The 20,004-nt window shown below is 39.7% G+C and overlaps 1 protein-coding gene across 1 annotated transcript in view; it reads right to left on the reverse strand.

The window, feature by feature from the left end:
- DIAPH2 (diaphanous related formin 2) overlaps positions 1–20,004 on the reverse strand; it is a 183,751-nt gene that overhangs the window by 155,738 nt on the left and 8,009 nt on the right. Inside the window, exons 2-4 of the mRNA XM_082289626.1 lie at positions 10,255–10,287; positions 7,697–7,873; positions 6,736–6,840 (exon numbers count right to left, since the gene is read on the reverse strand). Coding sequence (XP_082145752.1) covers positions 6,736–6,840; positions 7,697–7,873; positions 10,255–10,287 — 315 coding nt within the window. The remainder of the gene's footprint in view (positions 1–6,735; positions 6,841–7,696; positions 7,874–10,254; positions 10,288–20,004) is intronic.

Here is a 20,004-nt window from a genome sequence, read left to right on the forward strand (position 1 = left end):
TGCATTGAGACAACAGTGTCCTCTGCACTCTGTCAGCTTTGAAGATGCTTCTTGCTGACATGCAAAAGACCTTTAGCTGGACATCACCTGCCAGTTACATATCAAAGGACCAAGGCAGACAAAGATGAGTAAGAAGGATATAAAGGGACTGGAATCAGTCACCATCCACCTCCTAAACAAAGAGATGCTCTTCCACCAAAAGAAAAAGGAATAAATGGGTGGGGATTATCTTTATGAGAGTAGGAACTGATTGTAAATCAGGTTGATATATCAAAAATCATGAAAATTCTGAAAAATCATCACTCTGAAGGACCATAAGACAAAGAACTAGAAAAAGGAACAGCTTTATGCCACTCATTGAACAGATGGGAATCAGAAAAGATTCTACGTGTAACTAATGCACATCAACAGAATATGGATCTAACTGGGCACAAATTGTCATTTCAGCCATTCCCCTACTGGTAAAAAGAACAGAAATACTGTTGAGAGCCACAAAATGTACAAAGAGATGAGACAATGGCGACTTCAATCAAATGCCACTGTCTGTTAAGCTAGACCCTGAAAAGCACTCTAGAATGCAAGATATAGTGGCTTTTCCCAAGAGATGAGTTTGCCCTTCCACTGCAGTCTGCTGCAAGCTCCAAAAGAGACTCCAATTCACACTGGGGCAACTGGAAATCTTTGCTACTCTTGGCTTCGTGTTCAAACCAAGATGTGATCTTGCTGCCTCCTCTTTCTATGCCATCCCGGCCATCAGTGAAGCACCTCTGCTCTGCCTAGTCCTTTATTTTCAGAAGACCTATGACCTCCTCAAAAGTATTTACGATAGGTCAGAAGTTCAAAGAACTGGCAGTGTGCTCTGCTAAGGCTCCTTCCCACGTCTCGCAGGACAGGCACATTTCTTCATTGATTCTTTGAAAAAGCACCTTTAACTGCACAGCAGTAAGGGACCAACTCCTCTTCTTTATTCTCCTCCCTCTTCAAAATGGATGGTCACTCAAGACAGGTCATAAAAAGTCATTCTTAAAATCTTTCAGAGAATTCTCAGCTTACCAGGGTTACTTTCTGTTATTCCCTGTAATCAACATCTCAGTCTCAATCCACTCTTACCCCTAGCCATGCTACCTCCAGTGCTGAACCAGGTGCTACTCCTTTTATTTCCCTATTCAAAGTGAGTTTGATTGGAATACTATTTTTGAGTAATGCTACGCCTTTATATGGATCAGATCTTAATATAAACATTTCTCATTACTTTGAGGTACAAGGTCCCAGTGAAACACACATTTTACAGGAGAACTCTAATAAAGGTGAAGGCAAAAGTGAAGGAGAAAAACTGAGATGGTTGGGTCCCACATCAGAATGTTCAGAGATTAAACCAATGCTTATGAATGAAAGTCTTAGAATTACTTTATGACCAATTACCTTCATACTATTACAATCAAGGCAGAGGATGATTCATGGATGCCAACTCAAGTGAGAGCCTGGACCACAGAGCAATTGCACCAGTGCTGACGATCCCATGTAAAATTCCAAGGAGTTCAAGCTCCCAAGTCCCCATGAACAGGGAAACCTCTTCTCTGCAATCTCTACAACCCAGAAGTACTACTGGGAACATGGCAAAATTCCTCTCCTCCCTAACCACAGTGAATCCATAAACCTCCGAGGAAATAGCTCCACATGCTGGCAGAAACAATCAGTTCCTAAAGGATGAATCCTGGGAGAAGCACACTGAGGTGCAAGCGCTCGTTAAGCAATAATATGCAGAAGCCATACTCCAGGCACAGCATTTCTTATTTTAGTATTTAGCAAGTTATTTGCACGAAACCATGCTTTTAATGCAGAGCTGTTCTTGCTCTCCATCAGACCCTGAACTCAAATGCATGGGGAGGAAAACATCTTAAAGTTTCTCCCCTACCCATTGTGGGAATATCAGCTTCCTTTATAAAATAATCTCTTCACAAAGCAGCTGTTCAGGCTAATTCACACCATAAGGAAATTACATGGCAGCAGGGATTATTTGAAACTGGTTGTAACACACTGAACTGGAAAATGAGTCATTTTTCCCCTCAAAAATCAAATACCTTTAAACACATAAGCACAATTTAGGCACTTTTCTCAATCAGGGGAAAAACCAGTACTGTGTACAGAACTAAGAAGTACTGGTGAACACAAGAAGAAAAGTCTCTTTAAAGGCCACGCTGAACAAGACAGAGCCAAGAGAAAAATATACAAGAATATAGTGTGTAGGAAAAAAACCTAACTACGTCTGAGGCGATGATTAGACAGTTCTAAGTCATAGATTGTTCTCTATTACTTACTACAGAATATAATTATAGAGGATAAACTAAGCGGAAAGCCTTGCTGTACCTGAAAAGTCTCTTTTGGCCGTAATCAAAAATAAAGTCCATCCATAATTAAAAAGAACACCTTTGCTTTCAACCACTGTTTTAAACATGCATGTAATTATTTCCCAAAAAATCCTTTTTTCCAGGAAACTAACTTCCTGAACTCGTTCCCACAAATTAAATCCCAAGTATTTGTTTATAATATTTGAATTTAATCACGACAACATAAAATGTAGATGAGTCCTTAGTAAGACAAAAGTTATGCTCTCAGCAATCTCATCTTAAACTTATTGACCTTCTGAATACTCTAAATTAATCTTATTCTCACACTGATCTGCTGCAGTTGGCATTTCCAAGACAAGCTATGAATAATAACAATTAGGACATAAAAAAATTCCTTATCTGAACAGAATGAAGTAAGCCAAATACTGCCAATTTAAAATTTCAAGTGCCTGCCTTCAATAAAAAGCAAGACAAGCACAAATTATATTTGTTGCTCACAATGAAGAGATGAGCTCAGTGAGTCTGAAGTATTTGGAAATAGACTCCTGAAAACTTGAAGACATCCCTCAAAAGTGTAAGCAATGATCTTATACTGGTAAGATAAACATGACTGAGGTGGTTGACAATTATTTTGTTAAAACAAGGATTCAGTTGTGCCCACTGAACTTTTAAAACCCAGATTAAAGGTCCAAATTATTCCAGCCTAATCTCTAAAAAGGGAAGTTCATAAGAGAAAACAAAACTCTCGTGTTCGTACTCACCGGAACTTTACTTCCGACTATCTGCATGCAGTGGTCAGCCAAGAGAGGTTATTGTGTAAAAAAGATAACAATAATACATAAATAAACACAGCACAGTACTTAGTAGGATGTAGTTGCACACACATTTTTTTCAGTGTTTAACCATTAGTAGTAGTTACATTCTTTTATCACTTTATCAAACTGTTTAGGGGTTAGAGCTTCTCAACAGGAAAACGGCAGCTCTACTGTAGGAGCAACAGTTTCAAATTCTTATGTTCTGCTGCTAAATCATCAGTATTTGACACATTTACCAGCACATAACTAAATACCTGGCTTGAAAGCTACATCTTGAAAGACTAAATGTGCCATTTTGCTGAAATTATCAGGTCAGATACTTTATATATGACACTGAGAACCCTACAGAACATGCTAATGGCATACTGACTTCCTTGCATGTATAACAACTGCTTTTATTATGGAGCTTTTGATCTGTTTAGATGATGTCACCACTGAATTTAATTAAGTTTTCGTAATCAAAAACATAGCCTACAGTTATAACTCCAACTTGCATTTCAGAAAATCTCCCATGACATTTTTATTCAACTGCTCGGTATGGATGCTTTTAATTACATGGATAATTAAACAGTGATTTTCAGAATGCCATCTTCTCTTTACCATGGAACAGCATCTCTCTATATTCATGAACAAAAAGTTAGCTTTCCCCAGAGGAAACTGCAGGAAGGCAGCACATCTGTGCCCTGTTCTGTCACCTTGCACAAATGCCCACGTTCCTGGGAACACCAGGACAATGGAGCTCTGCCCAAACACCATGGGCCTCTCCTCCTCAGCTCACCTGCTGCAATCTGACAGCAGCAGCCAGTTTATTGAATAACCACTTTCATCTGCTCAAGAGCTGCTTTGGTTCTGAGATCTGAATGTGACTGCATCTGTTCAGCCTCCACCTGCTCCATTTTCTACTCTTATCTCTTCTGTTGCTCCTTTAGGGAGGCTTTCAGAAACAGAAGTCCCTGCAAGTCTTTCACAGTCAACACTTCTCTTCCTGATGAAGCTCCCTCTAGAAGCACAGGAAGGGACTGCCATCACTAGACAATCTCTTCTCCTAATTTACTATTTTCTTCTCTCACCAATGGTTCAACTATTCAGTACAGCACAAAATGTCACCACATTCAGTTCTGAAACTGAATTCCAATCCTTCACCAGTTCTCAGGTTTAATTTCCATGGTCAACAATCTTTCTCTTCAAGGGAGAGAAGGAATGAGGAGCACAGAAAATCACTTCCCATGAAAGCATCCAGCTCATGAGCTTCTACACATCCTCCACCCCCAAGGAAAACTTTCTTCACACAGTGAAACCCAAAGTTCCCTTCCCACAACTCTGAAGACAAGTGTTTCAGAAAAGCATGGTCAACATGCTGCAGATGGCACACACACAGGGGAAGTGAAGCACCAAATTTAAAATAATTCGGTTAAGACAACATCAGCAAATGAGAGTGATATCTTCACATGAAGGGAGAGAGCTCAAAAGCCTAATTAAACAAACATGAAATGAACTGCGAGAAAAGTCACATCAACTGTTAAGTGTGTTTTGTAAGAGCTCTAAGCAGAAGGTCCAAGTGTTTTCAGTGTAAAAAGGAAGACAGGTAATTATCTATGACAAAAGAAAAAGGTAGAAAATTTAAAGACAGATCATTTTGAATGCAACCAGCATTTTCATGGAAGACAATCCTGAAGAAAAGAAAGTTTGACAATTCGTGATGCAGTAAAGATTGATTAGGGCTTGAATTCATCTGAGCAGAACAGTAGTTGCACTAAACAGAAGATGAAATTACAAGTGAAAATGAGATTTTGCACCATTGTAAGATCCCAATCAACATTTCAAAATTAAGCTCAGTATTTTAGAATTTTTTAACAATCAAGATGCTAGCTATTTAGAAGTTAAATTAGGATAACATGCTACAGAAAGGTAATGTATATTTCTGCAAGATTCCATTCAAATGCTGTGATTCAACTGCAAGAAGGACATACTGAAGCACACAAACTTCAATATGAGCCATTTTTCCAACAGGAAAAACTTTGCATACGTGTAAAACATCCACACTGGTGCTGACTTAAGCCCAAAGTGCACATTCATGTACAAGGATCTTTTAGGATGACTTGGTTTTAAATTGTTAGTACATTTGGACAAATATATTCCCCATTCTGTTAAGCTTCCCATGCTGCAGCACACATGGGGAGGAATGCAATGCATTAAAATTTCAGCAGGAAGCCATGCAATGGTAGCCATGCTTTCCTTACTCAGCTACACAATTCTGGGGCTTGAGGCAGCCACATTTCAATAGCAGTGTACATGAGAGACATCACCACCGTTCAACTACTCTTTGGAAAAAATTGCAAATACTTCCAGTTTCTACTTTCACTTTCTACTCCTTCATAAAGTATTTTTGCGTACTAAGAAAAATTCCAGATTTAATATTGATCATCAAGTGCAGATAAAAATCTTAGAGAGCATAATTAGTCGTTCCCAAGGACAGTCTAGTTCATAGTTCATAACATTCACTGCGTAAGCTTGAATAATTCTCCAGTAATTTGTACATTTAGTTAGACCATGCTTAAAGCACTGGATTCCTTCCAGCACACACTAAAGGGCTGTGGATTTTGTTTAAGATGAACTCATGCAGGAACATCACTCCTCAGAAACTAGATCACCATTTTCATTACCATTTCATCACTGTTATAACACAAACTTTTCCCCACTGAAGTTCATAATGTTTCATGCAATGCATTTGCATAATAATTGCATGTCATTGTTGTCTTAACTTTTTGAAATTTAACTCTGCAGAGCTGATTTTCAAGGTTAAAAAGAGACAAGTCAAGTGTACTGCTTGCAGTCCATGCTTACAGATTCCTTAGGCAGACACCAACATAATCTATTTATTTCTGTATTTGCTATAGTCAACTTTTAACACACACAAAGCACACTGTTGTATTTTATAACTAATTAGTACTAACAGTTCAACTGCAGAAAGTAAACTGCAGCTTTTCATTACTCGAAATTGTATTTCTCCACCTCAAAAAATGCTGGAGCATCCAGTCATTTCCTTACACTTCTTGCACCCTGAGGAAGACAGACTTCAAAAACTCTGCATGAAGGGCTAATCAATCAATTAAACTACAGAGAATAATCAACATGGATGAAAGATCAAAACATTTTTTCTATTCAAAATGTAATCTGAAACTGGTTTTAAGACCATCTCTTCACTAAAGGAGACTAGTACATACATTGCTACTGAAACCACAAAGTCAAAACCTTTTGGTACCAAAAATTCCTAAGATGAATTCCACAGAAATATGCTCAGGTTCCATCCATGACCCTACATCATGAAATCTGCAATTTCTTATAGTTTACAAGAAAGGCTCAAGTTTTCACATTGCCCAGCAGGGGACACATGAACTAACTGTCCAGATGCAGCTGCAAGCATTTAAAAGTGCGTAAGTAAATACACATTTATTTTTTCCTACCACTCTTAGATAAATCCAGATAAAAACTGTCAAGTTTCAAGCTTGAAAAGCATCACACTCAAAGCTAAGCTTCCTCCTCAGGTGTGCCTCAGAGAGGGGAGCACTTACGGATTTGGCAGTTGCAGAAATGTACTGGACAACCATCTCACGCTTTGTGCCCAAGTCTTTGTCTCGCAAAGGAGCTTTACGTTCCTCATTCAGGTTCATGTCTTCCTGTAAAGAAACAGACCACACCACATCAGCAATATATCTCAGGATTTTTATTAGTCTTTGTTCTTTTTAAGCTACTTTTGTTAAACAATTATCAAGCAAACAGAAGGTGCTTTCTCCAGTTTATCTGCGCCCATTTTGCCCTACCTGATTTTCTCATTTAATTCTGTCACCTCAAGTGCTCACTGGTTTTGAGATTTAGCCAAGATTCAAATTGCATCAAGGGTAGTTAGCATTTGTGAAACTTGGCTCAAGAAGTAAAACTAGAGGGCAAACAACAATTCTACACTTCAAGTTGACACTTAAGTGTCAACTCTTGTGATGTTCCTGTGTTTTTAGGGAAATCGTATCACAGTGGGCACCATTCCTGCACTACCTAATCAGAAGGCTCTTATTACATGGATTATTAGCTTGTGGAAGGGGTAGATGTGAAACTCCTCCAACTCATATTTAAAACAAGCCTAAAAGTCAAAATGCTCTGCTAGATTAAATCTAGTAAGACACCTGTTTCACTAACTGATTAAACACAATGCAGTCATTACTAGCCATGACTAGGCTTGCCATTAAAAGTCAAAGTAACTTCAGCCTAGCACCTAAGAGCAGGCAGTGTTACTGTTATAACTACTGGTGAACAGCTTTGTCAAAGAGCTGTTAGTCTGTGAGACAGACCAATATATACTGTCTGCTTCAATAAACATTACTTGGAAAAGTTTAAAACTAATCCCTTAATCTAACAAGCAAATCAAGCAAGTGTTAATTAACACTTATCCAATCCTTCAAAAGACACTCACAGCTTCACTGAACAGAGCAGAACCACACAGTGGAACAGGGCAGATCTCAGGCCATACCCACACCTTACCATCATTTTTTCGAAGAGATCCATCACTTCCTTTTCTGATAAGTTCATGCAACGCTCATCAACAAGTGCCTGGGCATGTGGGATCTCGCTAATGGAAGGCTGAGAGTCAATAGGATGCTGAATGAGAGGCTTCTCCTTCTTCACTGCCGATTTTCTGAAGCTTGTAATTCTGTCACGCTGCAAAGACATTCATTCAAAAATAAGCAGAAATAGAGAAAAGCAGCCAATTACATGGCAGCAATGCACATGTTTTTAGTTAATTCAAGCAGCAGAGTTAAACTGAGCTGTAAGTAAAAATACTCTAATATTCAGAGATTACTTTGCACAGAAAGACAACATATAAGATAAACTCGTGACAGGTCACATGCAAAAGGGATTTTAATATTTCCCATTGATTTAAAATTGCACCAGCTAGGTTCAACTCTTAGCATTTCAAAATCTTCAGCTCATCTTCTCACATTACACTCCAATTATCCTGATAGTGAATAAATATGGTACCACAAAGGTAATGTCCAATGTTCCTTCACCTGAAGAGCTATAAGTCTTTGGAGGACAACTGAAAAAATCAGCATTGGGAAGGAGGTACTCACAAGTTCATCAGGCTTACAAAAAAATCCTGCTAAAGTAAAATAAAGTTTGTAGAGGAATTAATGCTCCAAGCATAGTTCATAACTCCCTGAAGAGTTTTTGAGTAGGAACTCCTGAAATTAGTGCCAAACTTTAGAAAGCCAGGTGCTGGGTTACTCACACAGAAGCAGCCACCCATGGTTAAATACATGGACAGACTTTGGTGAAAGCATCAGACACTGCCAGGGTGTTTCTCTGGTTAGGGCTGACTGCTCAGGGCTTACACCAAACCCCCACTCCCTGGGCTCTAGGCATGCTCAGTTACTTTGTTAATACTGGAAACAACCAACACCAGCACCCTCCTTATAAGGCCATTTTTTATATTTGTAAATATTATCAATATATATTTGTTATCACTTATTTATTATATTTGTTATTTATTATAAATATCATTATATTTATATTATTTTTATCTTTATAAAATGTAACTATTCTGAAGACAGCCTGATTTTATTTAATAACTGTTCTTAAATTTTTTAATATATATATTCATTTTGAGAACATTATGCCTGTAGCAATTTTGCTCAAGGAACTGTTTGCATCCACAAATACTCCTGTATTTGTTTCAGGCACTGAACAGCCTTATAAAGATGTGCTTTCATCTAACAGCAGCTTATGTAGGGTTACCAGGATCAGTCATAGCACTTCGTCACTCCACCAAAACATGTCAACCAAAACTTATATTGGCTACAATTAAACGGCCTCGGTGAGGTGTGAAAAGTTTGATGGAGTATTTTATTTGCAAAAACTTTGATTCCTTTTAGATTAGCAGGTCCAGAGTGGAGACACTGGAGCAAGAGCTGTGGAGTATGGAGAAGAAAGATTATTTTTCTGTTGTTTTGTTTCTTTTTATTAATTTTTGGTGTTCATTGTTTTTGTTGTTATTTTTGATATCCTACAAGATTACCTGAAATTTTTGAAGGGAAGTGCCCCTAGATAAGCTGCATTCCCTCTGAATTTTTTAAGCTTTTTTTCTTTGAGGGAGGGGTGGTAGGGGGGCTCTCTCCCTCCTTAGAAATTTTATATTTGTGGACAGAAACACAATACCTACAAGGATACTGTTAATGTCTTTGACAAAGCAAGAATATTACTTTAATCCATTTTCTACCTTACTAGAAGAGTTTAAACTACGTTTTTGGAAACAAAAATTAGGGCACAGCCTGGTGAAAAGGCCAAGGATACAACATAATGCCTGAAAGGCAGTATCCAAATTTAGCCAGTACATATCAAATGCAGTTTCATGTTGACCACTCACCAGTCACAAAAAGTCATTTCAGATCCAATTTCACCATACTGCCATCTGTTTCAAGTACAACTTATCAACAACAAATTTGTTCAATGAGATTGCACTGGTGAGACCAGGTACAGTTTCCTAATTTCAGATGTGCAGACAATCATTAACTAAAGAGCCAGTATGGCTTTAATTTATATATATATATAATACAAGGCTGTAATTTTAATAAAATCAATTTTTCTGAAAAAATACTTTGGAGCCAGTTTCAAAGTATTCAGGTTTATCAAGTTAGTGCTACTGAATCCAAACTTGTTTGGCCTTCAGTACACACTCATTATCCAAAATGGTTCCACTTGAATCATGTGGCAAACAACTTTGAAGAACCACTTCAGATCATTTACTGGTAAAGAGAAGGCCAAGAGAAATAACACTTCAACTGTTGAGTAACAGTTTCAACATAGCCACAGTATTTCTAAAGTACTTAAAATGTGCTTAATGAAATCTCTCCAAATAGAAATCATTATTAATCTTCTTCAACTGAAATCACAAATTAAGATCTTTAGGAATAGTCACTCAATTTTCTGAAATCTAATGCTTAATATCCTTATAGGAATGTTATTTTGTCCACAACATTTGGAGTAAAGTAGCATGCAGCGTGGAGTTACCATTGCAAATTAAGATGCTACAAAGACCTTACCACATCATCTGCCAAAGTTTTTATTTGAATATTCTATTAAAAAAAAAAACAACACACACAAATCAAAGAAAAAAGACAGCGTTACCTACTGCTTCAGAATAAAGAAGTTTATTTCATGTATTTAAAAAGCATTTGAAATTTCACCAAGTGTTCTAACAAAACTGCAGACAAATGAACATGGAATCTCCTGCCTTTTCTGTGAAAAAGCAAGCTTGCATCCCATTGCACCCTATCTTTTGAGTATTTAACTCATGAACCCGAAGGCTGCACTGCTGCAGCACCCCCACTATTGCACAAAAGAGCAGCCAGGTCTCTCAGAAGGGTTTCCAAAACAAACACGGCCTCCTGGACTCCCGAGTGCGTCAGCAGAGCCACGGGACACTCTCAGTCCTGACTCAGAGCTGAGCACTGCCCAGGCACCTTCCTGTGCCCAAACCTCTGCAGCCTTCTGCCAATTTCTCCTTCCCGGACACTGAGTAATGTCAGGCTGGAGATGAACTGGTTGCAGTCAGTGAACTGAAGATGCACAAACCTATTATTGTATCCTGCAGCCGTAGGGAGGAGGAGAGAAGATCCAGCAGGCAGGAATTGTGCAGCAAGATTGATTTATTTAATTATTTTACAAACTCTTTTATAGACTTTTTTCTTCATCGTCTAATTGGATAAAGGACCAGCCACCCCTTGGGGTGATTGGCTAAAATCCTAAAACATCCATTGTCAAAATACTTTCCTACTGTACCATAAGCATAGTTCTACAAGCTCACAGGTGTTCACGGTTTATAGAACTTCTGCTAATCGCTTTGTGAGAAAGAAAGTATCCCAGGGGATTAGAAAGAAGCATGAAAATTCTTGCTAGCAGCAATATTGTATCCACACAAGCCACTCACTGTTACCTCTCCTCCCTTTTGTCCCACCACTTCTTCCTAAGCAGGAAAATCCTGCTGACAAAGGTCACCAACATTACATTTTTATTCACGGCCAAAAAAGCCACTCACATTGCACACCAATAGCAATAACCATTATCAAGGAAGCATTTGACTCATGAACTTTGCTCAGTTGACACAAAGCAGTCGTGAATAGGAGTTAAGGTCTAGAACTCACAGGGAAAAGAATTCGAGAAGCATTCAGAAGTCCATGGTACAGTGGAGAGGACTGATCCTGGTTCCCAGGTCAGTCCCCACACAGCCACTTGCTCATTCCCTCCCAGTGGGATCATGTGGCCAATCAGAAGTACAAAAGCAAGAAAAACTTGACGGTTGAGATATAAAGACAATGTAATAACTGAAGCGGAAAAAAAAATAAACAAATGATGCAAAAGCCATCAGCTGGCACCAGCAGGCCAATGCCTACCCAGCTTCTGAGCATCTGCTGAATTGTAAAATCTCCTCCTCCCCACCCTGCAGCCCTGCCTTTATTGGCCTGCACGATGTGCTATGGTTTGGAATCTCTCTGGTCACTGTGGATGAGCTGTCCTGGACGGATCCCCACACAGCCTCCAGACCAGCCGTGCTGCTGCTGGGTGGGAGCTCACGGGAAGCAGTAATCCTGGAGACTGGGAAGGGCTGCTCAGCAAAACCTGAAGCACTGGGGGTTTTTTTCTGTCAATGCTGTTTTGGTCACAAATCTAGGACACAGCACCAGATGGGCTGCTCTGAACCAACTCCACTGAGCCTAACCCAGTACAGACATCTGCGCATCCAGATGTTGACACCAACCTTTGAGCTTCCAAACCACTGCATCTCAATGCCCTTCCTTGCACCTCTCCTGCATTTTCATTACCTGGACTTGGTATGGAATTTATAATACTGAAATCAAAACTAAGATGTCCACTTACTGCTCTGGTAAATAAACTTCTTTTAATTGAGATTACAGAGAAAAATGAACTAAAGCCTAACCTTGTTTTCAACCCAGAGACAGCCAGGCAATCGAGAAGTTCTAAAACTCCACATTCATTTTAGGAGCTACTTGTACTAGATTTTTTTTCCCCCCCTTCTCATTTAAGTACTGTCAATCTCTCCCAGAACCTGGGACAAGATTATCTACCCCATCTCTACACTTAATATTGCATTTGTCACTCAAACTCCCCTGGGCAAAATACAGAATACTAAAACAAGATAGCACACTGCATTTTTTCAGACCCTGCAAGCACTCTTCCCAGAGATCCTTCTGGTGCACAAGCTACACTGCTGCCAGCAGCCACTCAAGATAAGCAGCACATTTAACAGGTAGGAGAGACACTGCAAATAGCTGGAGGCAAAGTCAAGGCAGTTCTGTACCTGCAGATCCTCACACAGTTTTGACAATCTCTTGTACTAAGAAAGAAATCGCACTTCCAGGCTGATTTCAGAACATAACCCAAAAGCAGTTTACCTCCCTAGAAGGAAGTGTAAGATATTGCAGATTTTGTAGTCCTCCAGCATTATTCTTTCAGCCATCTATGAGACAGCCAGAGCAACACAAGGCAGAAAAATTGACATCTTCCAAGCTTGTTAAAGACACTGACTCCCTGTTTTCAGGAGCAGCCCAAGGGAAAAAGTTTGGCAAAAATCTCTATGACAAAACATTTCCAGATAAGGGACATCAAATTAACATTTATATGTATAAATACATATACAATTTAAGACAGTTGTATATCATCTCTTAGTTTTTAATATCAACACAAACCACAGAATTTCTTCAGCATCTATACCAAACAGCTGTTTCCTACTGATTGACTTAGTTCTTTACTTAGAAGATTAAAGTGATAGAACTTCTCCCTTTCAAACACCACCTTCCCAGTCTATCAGTAGTTAATACCATTTTCTATTCACTCTTCCCAGTTTTAGTTTCCCCTATGTATCTGGCTACTTTCATAAGTACAGACAGATCATGACAGTGAGGCCCACAAAAATAATAGCATATACTATTGCAACTGCACCAGACCATCCTTTTATCTCAAAAGGTCTCAAGCCACGTTAATATTCAGAGTAACTGAAATCTTGCACATGAAAATAGTAGAAAGATACTCGTCATTCACTACATTTCTTGATAGAGAAATCACTACTTCCTCATGCAAACAATGCAGGCTGCAGCAGCAACAATGTCACATTCACAGAATTAAATTACTCATGGTGATTGCATCAACTTTTAATACAAAATCCACAGCAAGTCTACTTTTTTTAATACCTTTTTCTAACTTGTGTTTTAATAAAACCTTCCAAATCACTTAAGCTGGCCGCGAGTTGTAAACTGAAGTACATTTACATGGATTGATGATAGTTAAGTATTATTTTGCCATGCTCTTGTTACACTCAGGAATCTCACTCTTGCCACAAAAATCAAATTAGCAGTAACTCCCAGTTCACCACATGCAGAATGAACAACGATCAGCTGGGTAACTTCTAAACTTAACAGCATCTTTCACTCCACTGCCCAGGCAAATCGTGGTGTGCTGGGACACCCATTCCTGCACACAGGCTGCACACTCAGGGAGGAGCTCCCACTGCTCTGAGCAAAGCCCATTTTCTAGGGGTAACAATCAGAAACTTGACCTCTTAACTTTCATGGGTTTTTTTTAAACTGAGCTGATACTGCTGTTTTCTAATATTTACCTCAATTTCAACACCTGCAAAAGCCATGGTAAAGCTTCACTCAAAGACAAGTGCTTTTTAATTTATATACAAGCAGGAGGGGAATAACTCCCCATATGAGCATCTGAACCAAGGGAGTTTAAAGGGACAAACCCAAAACTGGTTAATATTTGAAGTACAAAAAGTCGTCCGCAACTTGAATCTAGGTCTTAGTCACAAAAGAGAATTCACTCCTACAACCTCTGTTCTTCAGTTCAGAGAATGAATAATGTTCCCATCAGACAATTTAACCATCTGTTAACACATTCAGTTTTGCAATCAAATCTAAAAAGGCACCTAGGAAATTGTGAAGATACCTCAGTCATAAAAGCTGATGTGCAGAAACCAGGGCTACATACTCATTTAGGCCTTTCAAGATCTTTACCCATGATGAAGTATACCTGACATTTTGTGAATTATATTTTTACTCATTTTATTACTAATGTCTGCTTTAGGATAATATTTTTCACGCTTCAAGGAGCATTCACCACGCTTTCAGAAAAACCTTGAAATGACTGTTGTAATCCATCTGGCTGTCTCAAAAACACTTGAATTGAGCAATACCAATAGTTTTGTTACAATTGTTGTACATTTACATTCGGTCTATATGACACCATATGGAAAAAATCTCATTTGCCTTGCAGCTGTTTGCTTCACAAACTCCTTGAATATGCATTATTTAGATTTTTAAACTAAGGCTTAACCTAGAGCCTGAGCATGAAGGGAAGCATCCCCTGGGGTTGTACAAAGCCAGAGCAAGGAGCACGTGAACACCTTGCCAAAATGCAGATGGAGAACTGTCAGCAGCACGAGCCAGGGCTGTGCCAGTGCAGGATGGCACCAACTCCCACAGGGAAGCTGCCAGTTTTCCCCAATTGCTCCACTTTCCCCCCCAGGAGAGTGACCACCCACAAGTGAGCAACGCTCCAGAAATAAGTTTGACAATTCCTCATGCTAAATAAAGCCCGAGGGTCACCCTGGCTGTAAATGATTAACAGCAGAGGGCACCAACTCTTTATAATCCCCTGCTCCCAACCAGAAGGGGAGGGAACGCACGCCAGAGGCACGGCAATCCTATCGGGAATCCTCTGGGACACCTCCCTCGCAAATGCCACGGGCTGATGCCAAGGGCCATCTCCACACCGCGTGTCTGTGCAAGGGGCATGGAGAGACCCCTAAGCAGTGGCCTGCTCAGGTCACACTGAAAATAGAGGTTGAGAGGAAGTGAAACAGCTTTTTCAGTTTTCTCTGACTGGCACATCACCATCACACTCCAAAAGCTGTTCAAAAAAACTGCACTTTCCCAGGCGACTTCAAAGCAGCTTTTACAAAACAGCAAATTAATTCAGAAATTGAAAGAAAAAAACCCACTGTAAACAAACTTAGTCAACTTCATCAGATTTGTAACTGAAGACACAAAAGGAGTTGAGGAAGACAACTGAACTTTTATTACAATTTGAAGCTCAAATTGCCATTACCGCTTTGAAAAATTTGTTTCAGACAATGATTTCTTGGTGCTCACTGATAAGTGAGCTTTAAAAAACAGAACAAAATTAAAAGCTTTTTCCAAAAGCTGCAGTTCCAGGTCAGTTTAAGCCAACAAAATTGCTGGTTGTGAGACATGGCACGGGTGGCAGCAGGACAGTCAGATCAGGTTAGACAACTGCAGAAAACGTCTGCAGGAAGCCGATTAGAAGAGACAGTTCTCACATTAGCCAGTGCAGAGGCAAATTAAGGAAGTTCTGGCATTTTCCAGAGCACAGCTGAAATCCAAACATTTTCCATCAGTCTCCACACCATCCATATCAGATAAGCTGCCTCTCCAGCAGCCCAGCACCAGCAGGGTTTATAACCCCACTACACAGCTGCAGAGTTCTCCATGCAGCCCCTGCTCCAGCCAGGAGCTGGGTCCTGTTCTGCTCTCTGGTGATCCTGCAAGGCAGGTTTTGCTTTGGGCATCTTGAAAAAGCACCTTGTGACAGTGCAGCATGCTTTCCATTACAGACACACACAGCCTCTCCTCAGAATGCTCTACAGCTTTTTCATTCCTCAGTTCAAACTATGAAGCAGCAGTTTGCTGTTAAAACTTTTACAAAACAGACTTTGGAAAGAGTCATAACTCCATTCATGAGTTTCACAACAAGCATTCCAATGCTGCTTTGATGAAGTGCAGCTTGCTGGCCTCAACGTGCAGGTTTAATGTTCCAAGAGACATTTAACTTACCGGGATCTTTACAAAGGTTAAGAGACAGGGCAAACCCTGGTCTTACAACAGGCATTTAAAGCCTTTTTAGTCTGATGCTTCCATTTGTACTGAGAAATTCTACCTGTGGATTTTAGTACTTAATTTCAAAATGTGTGTGGCATTGCATAGCCATTACCCAACAGAAGGTTTAACAAGACACCACCAACCAAAAACCACCACCCACAACTCACAAAAACAGGCAGGTAGAAAACTCCATGTCAGCCCAAAAAGGTCTAATTAAGAAACTTGCCCTTTAAATATTCTAATAAATATATATAAAGTGTAGCAACAGAAATGAAGAGGTTCTGCATGTACCCCCAGGGAGGCCTCTCGTGTTACAGGCAGTGCCTCAGCTGCACTAGGACAGGTAAGGATTTGCATAAAAACACGAGAAGGAGGAAATCATATTTGACAGTATGCAGACAGCATATGGGACTGCACCAGCTGCCAGTGTGAATGGGGAAATAAGGACACGACTTACACTTCTCCATGTCCTTGGGTCGTCAGGCTAAGCATATACACTGTTGCCATATACATTTTAACTTTGGCCATCTGCACACCAGCACTGCATTTATTTTGGGCTTAAATTATTTCACTTTCAAATCTATTAATCCTGGTAATGGAGACTTCAGTGGTCTTTCTTCAAAAACACTGTGCTTTAAAAAAATAGGATTGAGATAGTTGAGTGCCAATTACGTTTTATGCTTTGCTTGATAAGAAAGCTCATTCAAAAGCTGTACTTCCTAAACTTCCTTTAGTAAAATGCTAGTAGATTAGGAGGGCATTGGAATAAATTCAAAAAAATTTTTGCAGCTTTCCATGCATATATTTGGTGCCTTTAAAAAAGTGTCAGATACACTTTATCAGAGACAAAACCATCTGTCCAAGTACTTGCTACTATACTGGTACTGGGCAGGACTGCTTGGCAGTGTCAGCATAATCTATTTCCTGCACCTACAGCAAGGATATCAGTGGGTTTGGAAGAAAATTAGAAAGTGCTTTTTCCTAGGAAAATAGCCTGAGGTCGCTTGCTAAACTTGTCACTCAAACAGTCACTGGATCGACTTGGTTAAAGAGGAGCTCAGAGCAGTTCCCAGTGTGGCCAGGGGATGCTCTGGGTGCTGACTGGACTGCCTGTCTGCTGCTTTCCTGCAAAGCGTGCCTGGCAGAACCACGCTCAGCACTGGATCTCTGCCACTTGCTTTTCAAAAATGTGGTTGTTTGACTTCTGGGCTTTGAGTTCTTAGGGAACTTGGCTTTTGTTTTTTTTCAGAATAATATTATTGTGAAGTGCTTTTGAAATATTCTGGAACAGTTAAACTGGAAAAAACTATGTCAAAACAATTCCTGACATGGTAAGTGCAGACTTTATCTCAATGTTATGCTTAGAGACAAGCAGTGTGTTTGAGCTCTTTGCTTCCACCACATTGGCAGCACAAAGCAGTTTTGCTGGATAGCAATACTTGATGTGCACTGAGTTGCTGCTCATCTCTTGCCCCTGCTCCTGGGTCTCCTGAGTGCAAGTGCTGAGCTTTTCACACCGTGGAGCTGCCAGGACTGAGTGAGAGCTGTTCTAAAGCTCTGAGTTGGGTCAACGAAGAAGAGTGAGAACAGGCCTCCTTTTATGCCTCACTTCATCAAGAGAGACACCTTTTTCATCATGACAAGATTCACCTTTGCTTACTGAACTGCAATAATAGTTTTTACCTTTTCAACTACTATCACACACTTTGAACCTGTAATTAATCTTTTGTTGTAACCGAAGTATTTTCCCTCAAGAGGAGCAACTTGACAGAGTTGGTTTGAAATTATCCTAGAAAACAAAAGAGAAACTGCTTTGAGAAATTTCTTCACTCTAATAGTTACACACTTTTTTTTCATTCCTGCTTACTTGCTTCCTCTGTGACAGTGTAGGCAAGTACAGCCTAACACCCCTGCACAGGGAGAGGCTCACTTTCTGTAAACTTCTCTTGCTGTGCTATGCAGAGATAGCTTTGCTAAGATCCTTAACTGCATGCTGGTGGTTGTGTAGAACATCTCTTGCTCTTGTGGGTACAGTAAACACTGAAATAAGTGTCAGACTCCACTTGGATTTTCCTCTGAAACCATTTGAGAATTAAAACTGGCAGAATACATCTGTTAGGAGAGAACTGACACACTTAAAAATAAAGCAGAACACCCACAGCAAGCTGCAGGAGCTTCACTGGATACTGGGCAGTTCCTTGAAAATGGAGTATACTGCCTTTGATAGACTTTGAGAGAGTGAGAACATGTGTATTTGCTTTGTTTGGGTTGTTTTGCAAGTAGTAAGAAAATCCAACCAACCAAAACACAGCCCACAAACAAGCTGGCAGCAGCAGGGATGCAGCGAGCCAAAGGAGCTGGAATTACTTGTGAAGACCATTCATTTTGTCTGTACTCAGCTGACTTGGAACATGGTCAGAGGGATCATGTCAACAACTTCTTAGAATAATCTTGTCTGTCTTCCAAGACACAGACCTACTAGTAAAGAGCAAGTATTTAATCAGAGCAGTATTTGATCCCTACATTACAATAGGTTGATGATAAAGTCACTTTTTTCTTCCTCCATAATAAATGATGTGATACTAAAACTTGGAAAAATGAGTAGTGCTGCTGTCATAGCAGGGAACACTGGCTTTTCCTCAAAGAGCAGAAATTCAAGATTGAATAATCTCCACAGGCATGGACCATAATGTAACTCAATAGCCGAAGAATATTGGGTTAAACAATGTGCAGCTGCTGTGTCACATACGAGGTCTTTGTGCTCTTTTCCCTATTCTTTCCTGTTTATAACAGCATCCTTAGAAGATTGTTTGTCCTTTGGGGAAGTAGGAAATGAAGCACCATGTGAACAGAGAGGAATTACACTGTACTTAACAACGAGGAAGCCCATAGTATCATTTGACTTCAGTACAGGTGAGAGTCCCTATTAAGAAGAAACTGGAATTCAGGACAATTACAGAACCTTGTAATAGATTATGGAGAATGTTACTTTCTGCTAAAGGAGATAAGCAAAAAAAGATGGTTTATCTTAATATTCAAGTGTTAAATATGCTTTGGCTACCACAGAACATTAATTTTCTAACAGTTTTCCACAAAACAATAGTTTTGAAATATCAAATGTTAACTGGCAGGATTACTGCTTATCTTAGAATTCATTACAGGAATTAGTTTGAATCATAGCATACTATAACTGTAATGGATTTAGGAAGCCTGTCCTATCCACCCAAGCTTTGTCTGAAGCTCCAAAGTGAATGCATATTAAAAATGAAAATTGCCTTTCTGGTTTACAGGCAGAAATTTTACCAAAGCCTTCTGCTGTACTCTGCCTTCCTAGTTTGGGAACATCTCCACCAATACACTAGAGGATGGAAACAAAATCCACTGCTGTGAACTTGTTGCTGTGAATTTTCCTTCAGTGTGTACAAAATCAGACCCTGAAGCTACTGAGAAGCTCACAAAGAAGGGCAGACCCTGCCTGAAGAGCTGAGCTCATGGGTCAGCTTTGGAACTTGGCCATCTAACATGGGGTTACCCTTGGAGTTCCAGGTTTTGTACTCAAAACTTCTGTCTTGCATTTGCCCACTAAATGTGGCTGGCACAAAAATTAAAGCATATATGGCATCAGTGTATATTCTTAGCCTGATGTGCTGTTGTTTTCCTTCTTCTTGATGGAAATTCTTACCTGTTCTAATATACCTGGAACATACAACCACTCCAACTATTAATAACTGTCAAGTTCTCATCTGCTCATGTACTCACACAATTACAAATGCAAACATCCAGCACAGCTCCATTATGAAACTGAAGTATTTCAAAAGTTACTTTAATAGACATAAAAATAATTCACAGCAAGAGAAAGAACATGAAGAACCA

The sequence above is a fragment of the Coloeus monedula genome (assembly GCF_965178545.1).
Source record: "Coloeus monedula genome assembly, chromosome: 12".
NCBI lineage: Eukaryota > Metazoa > Chordata > Aves > Passeriformes > Corvidae > Coloeus > Coloeus monedula.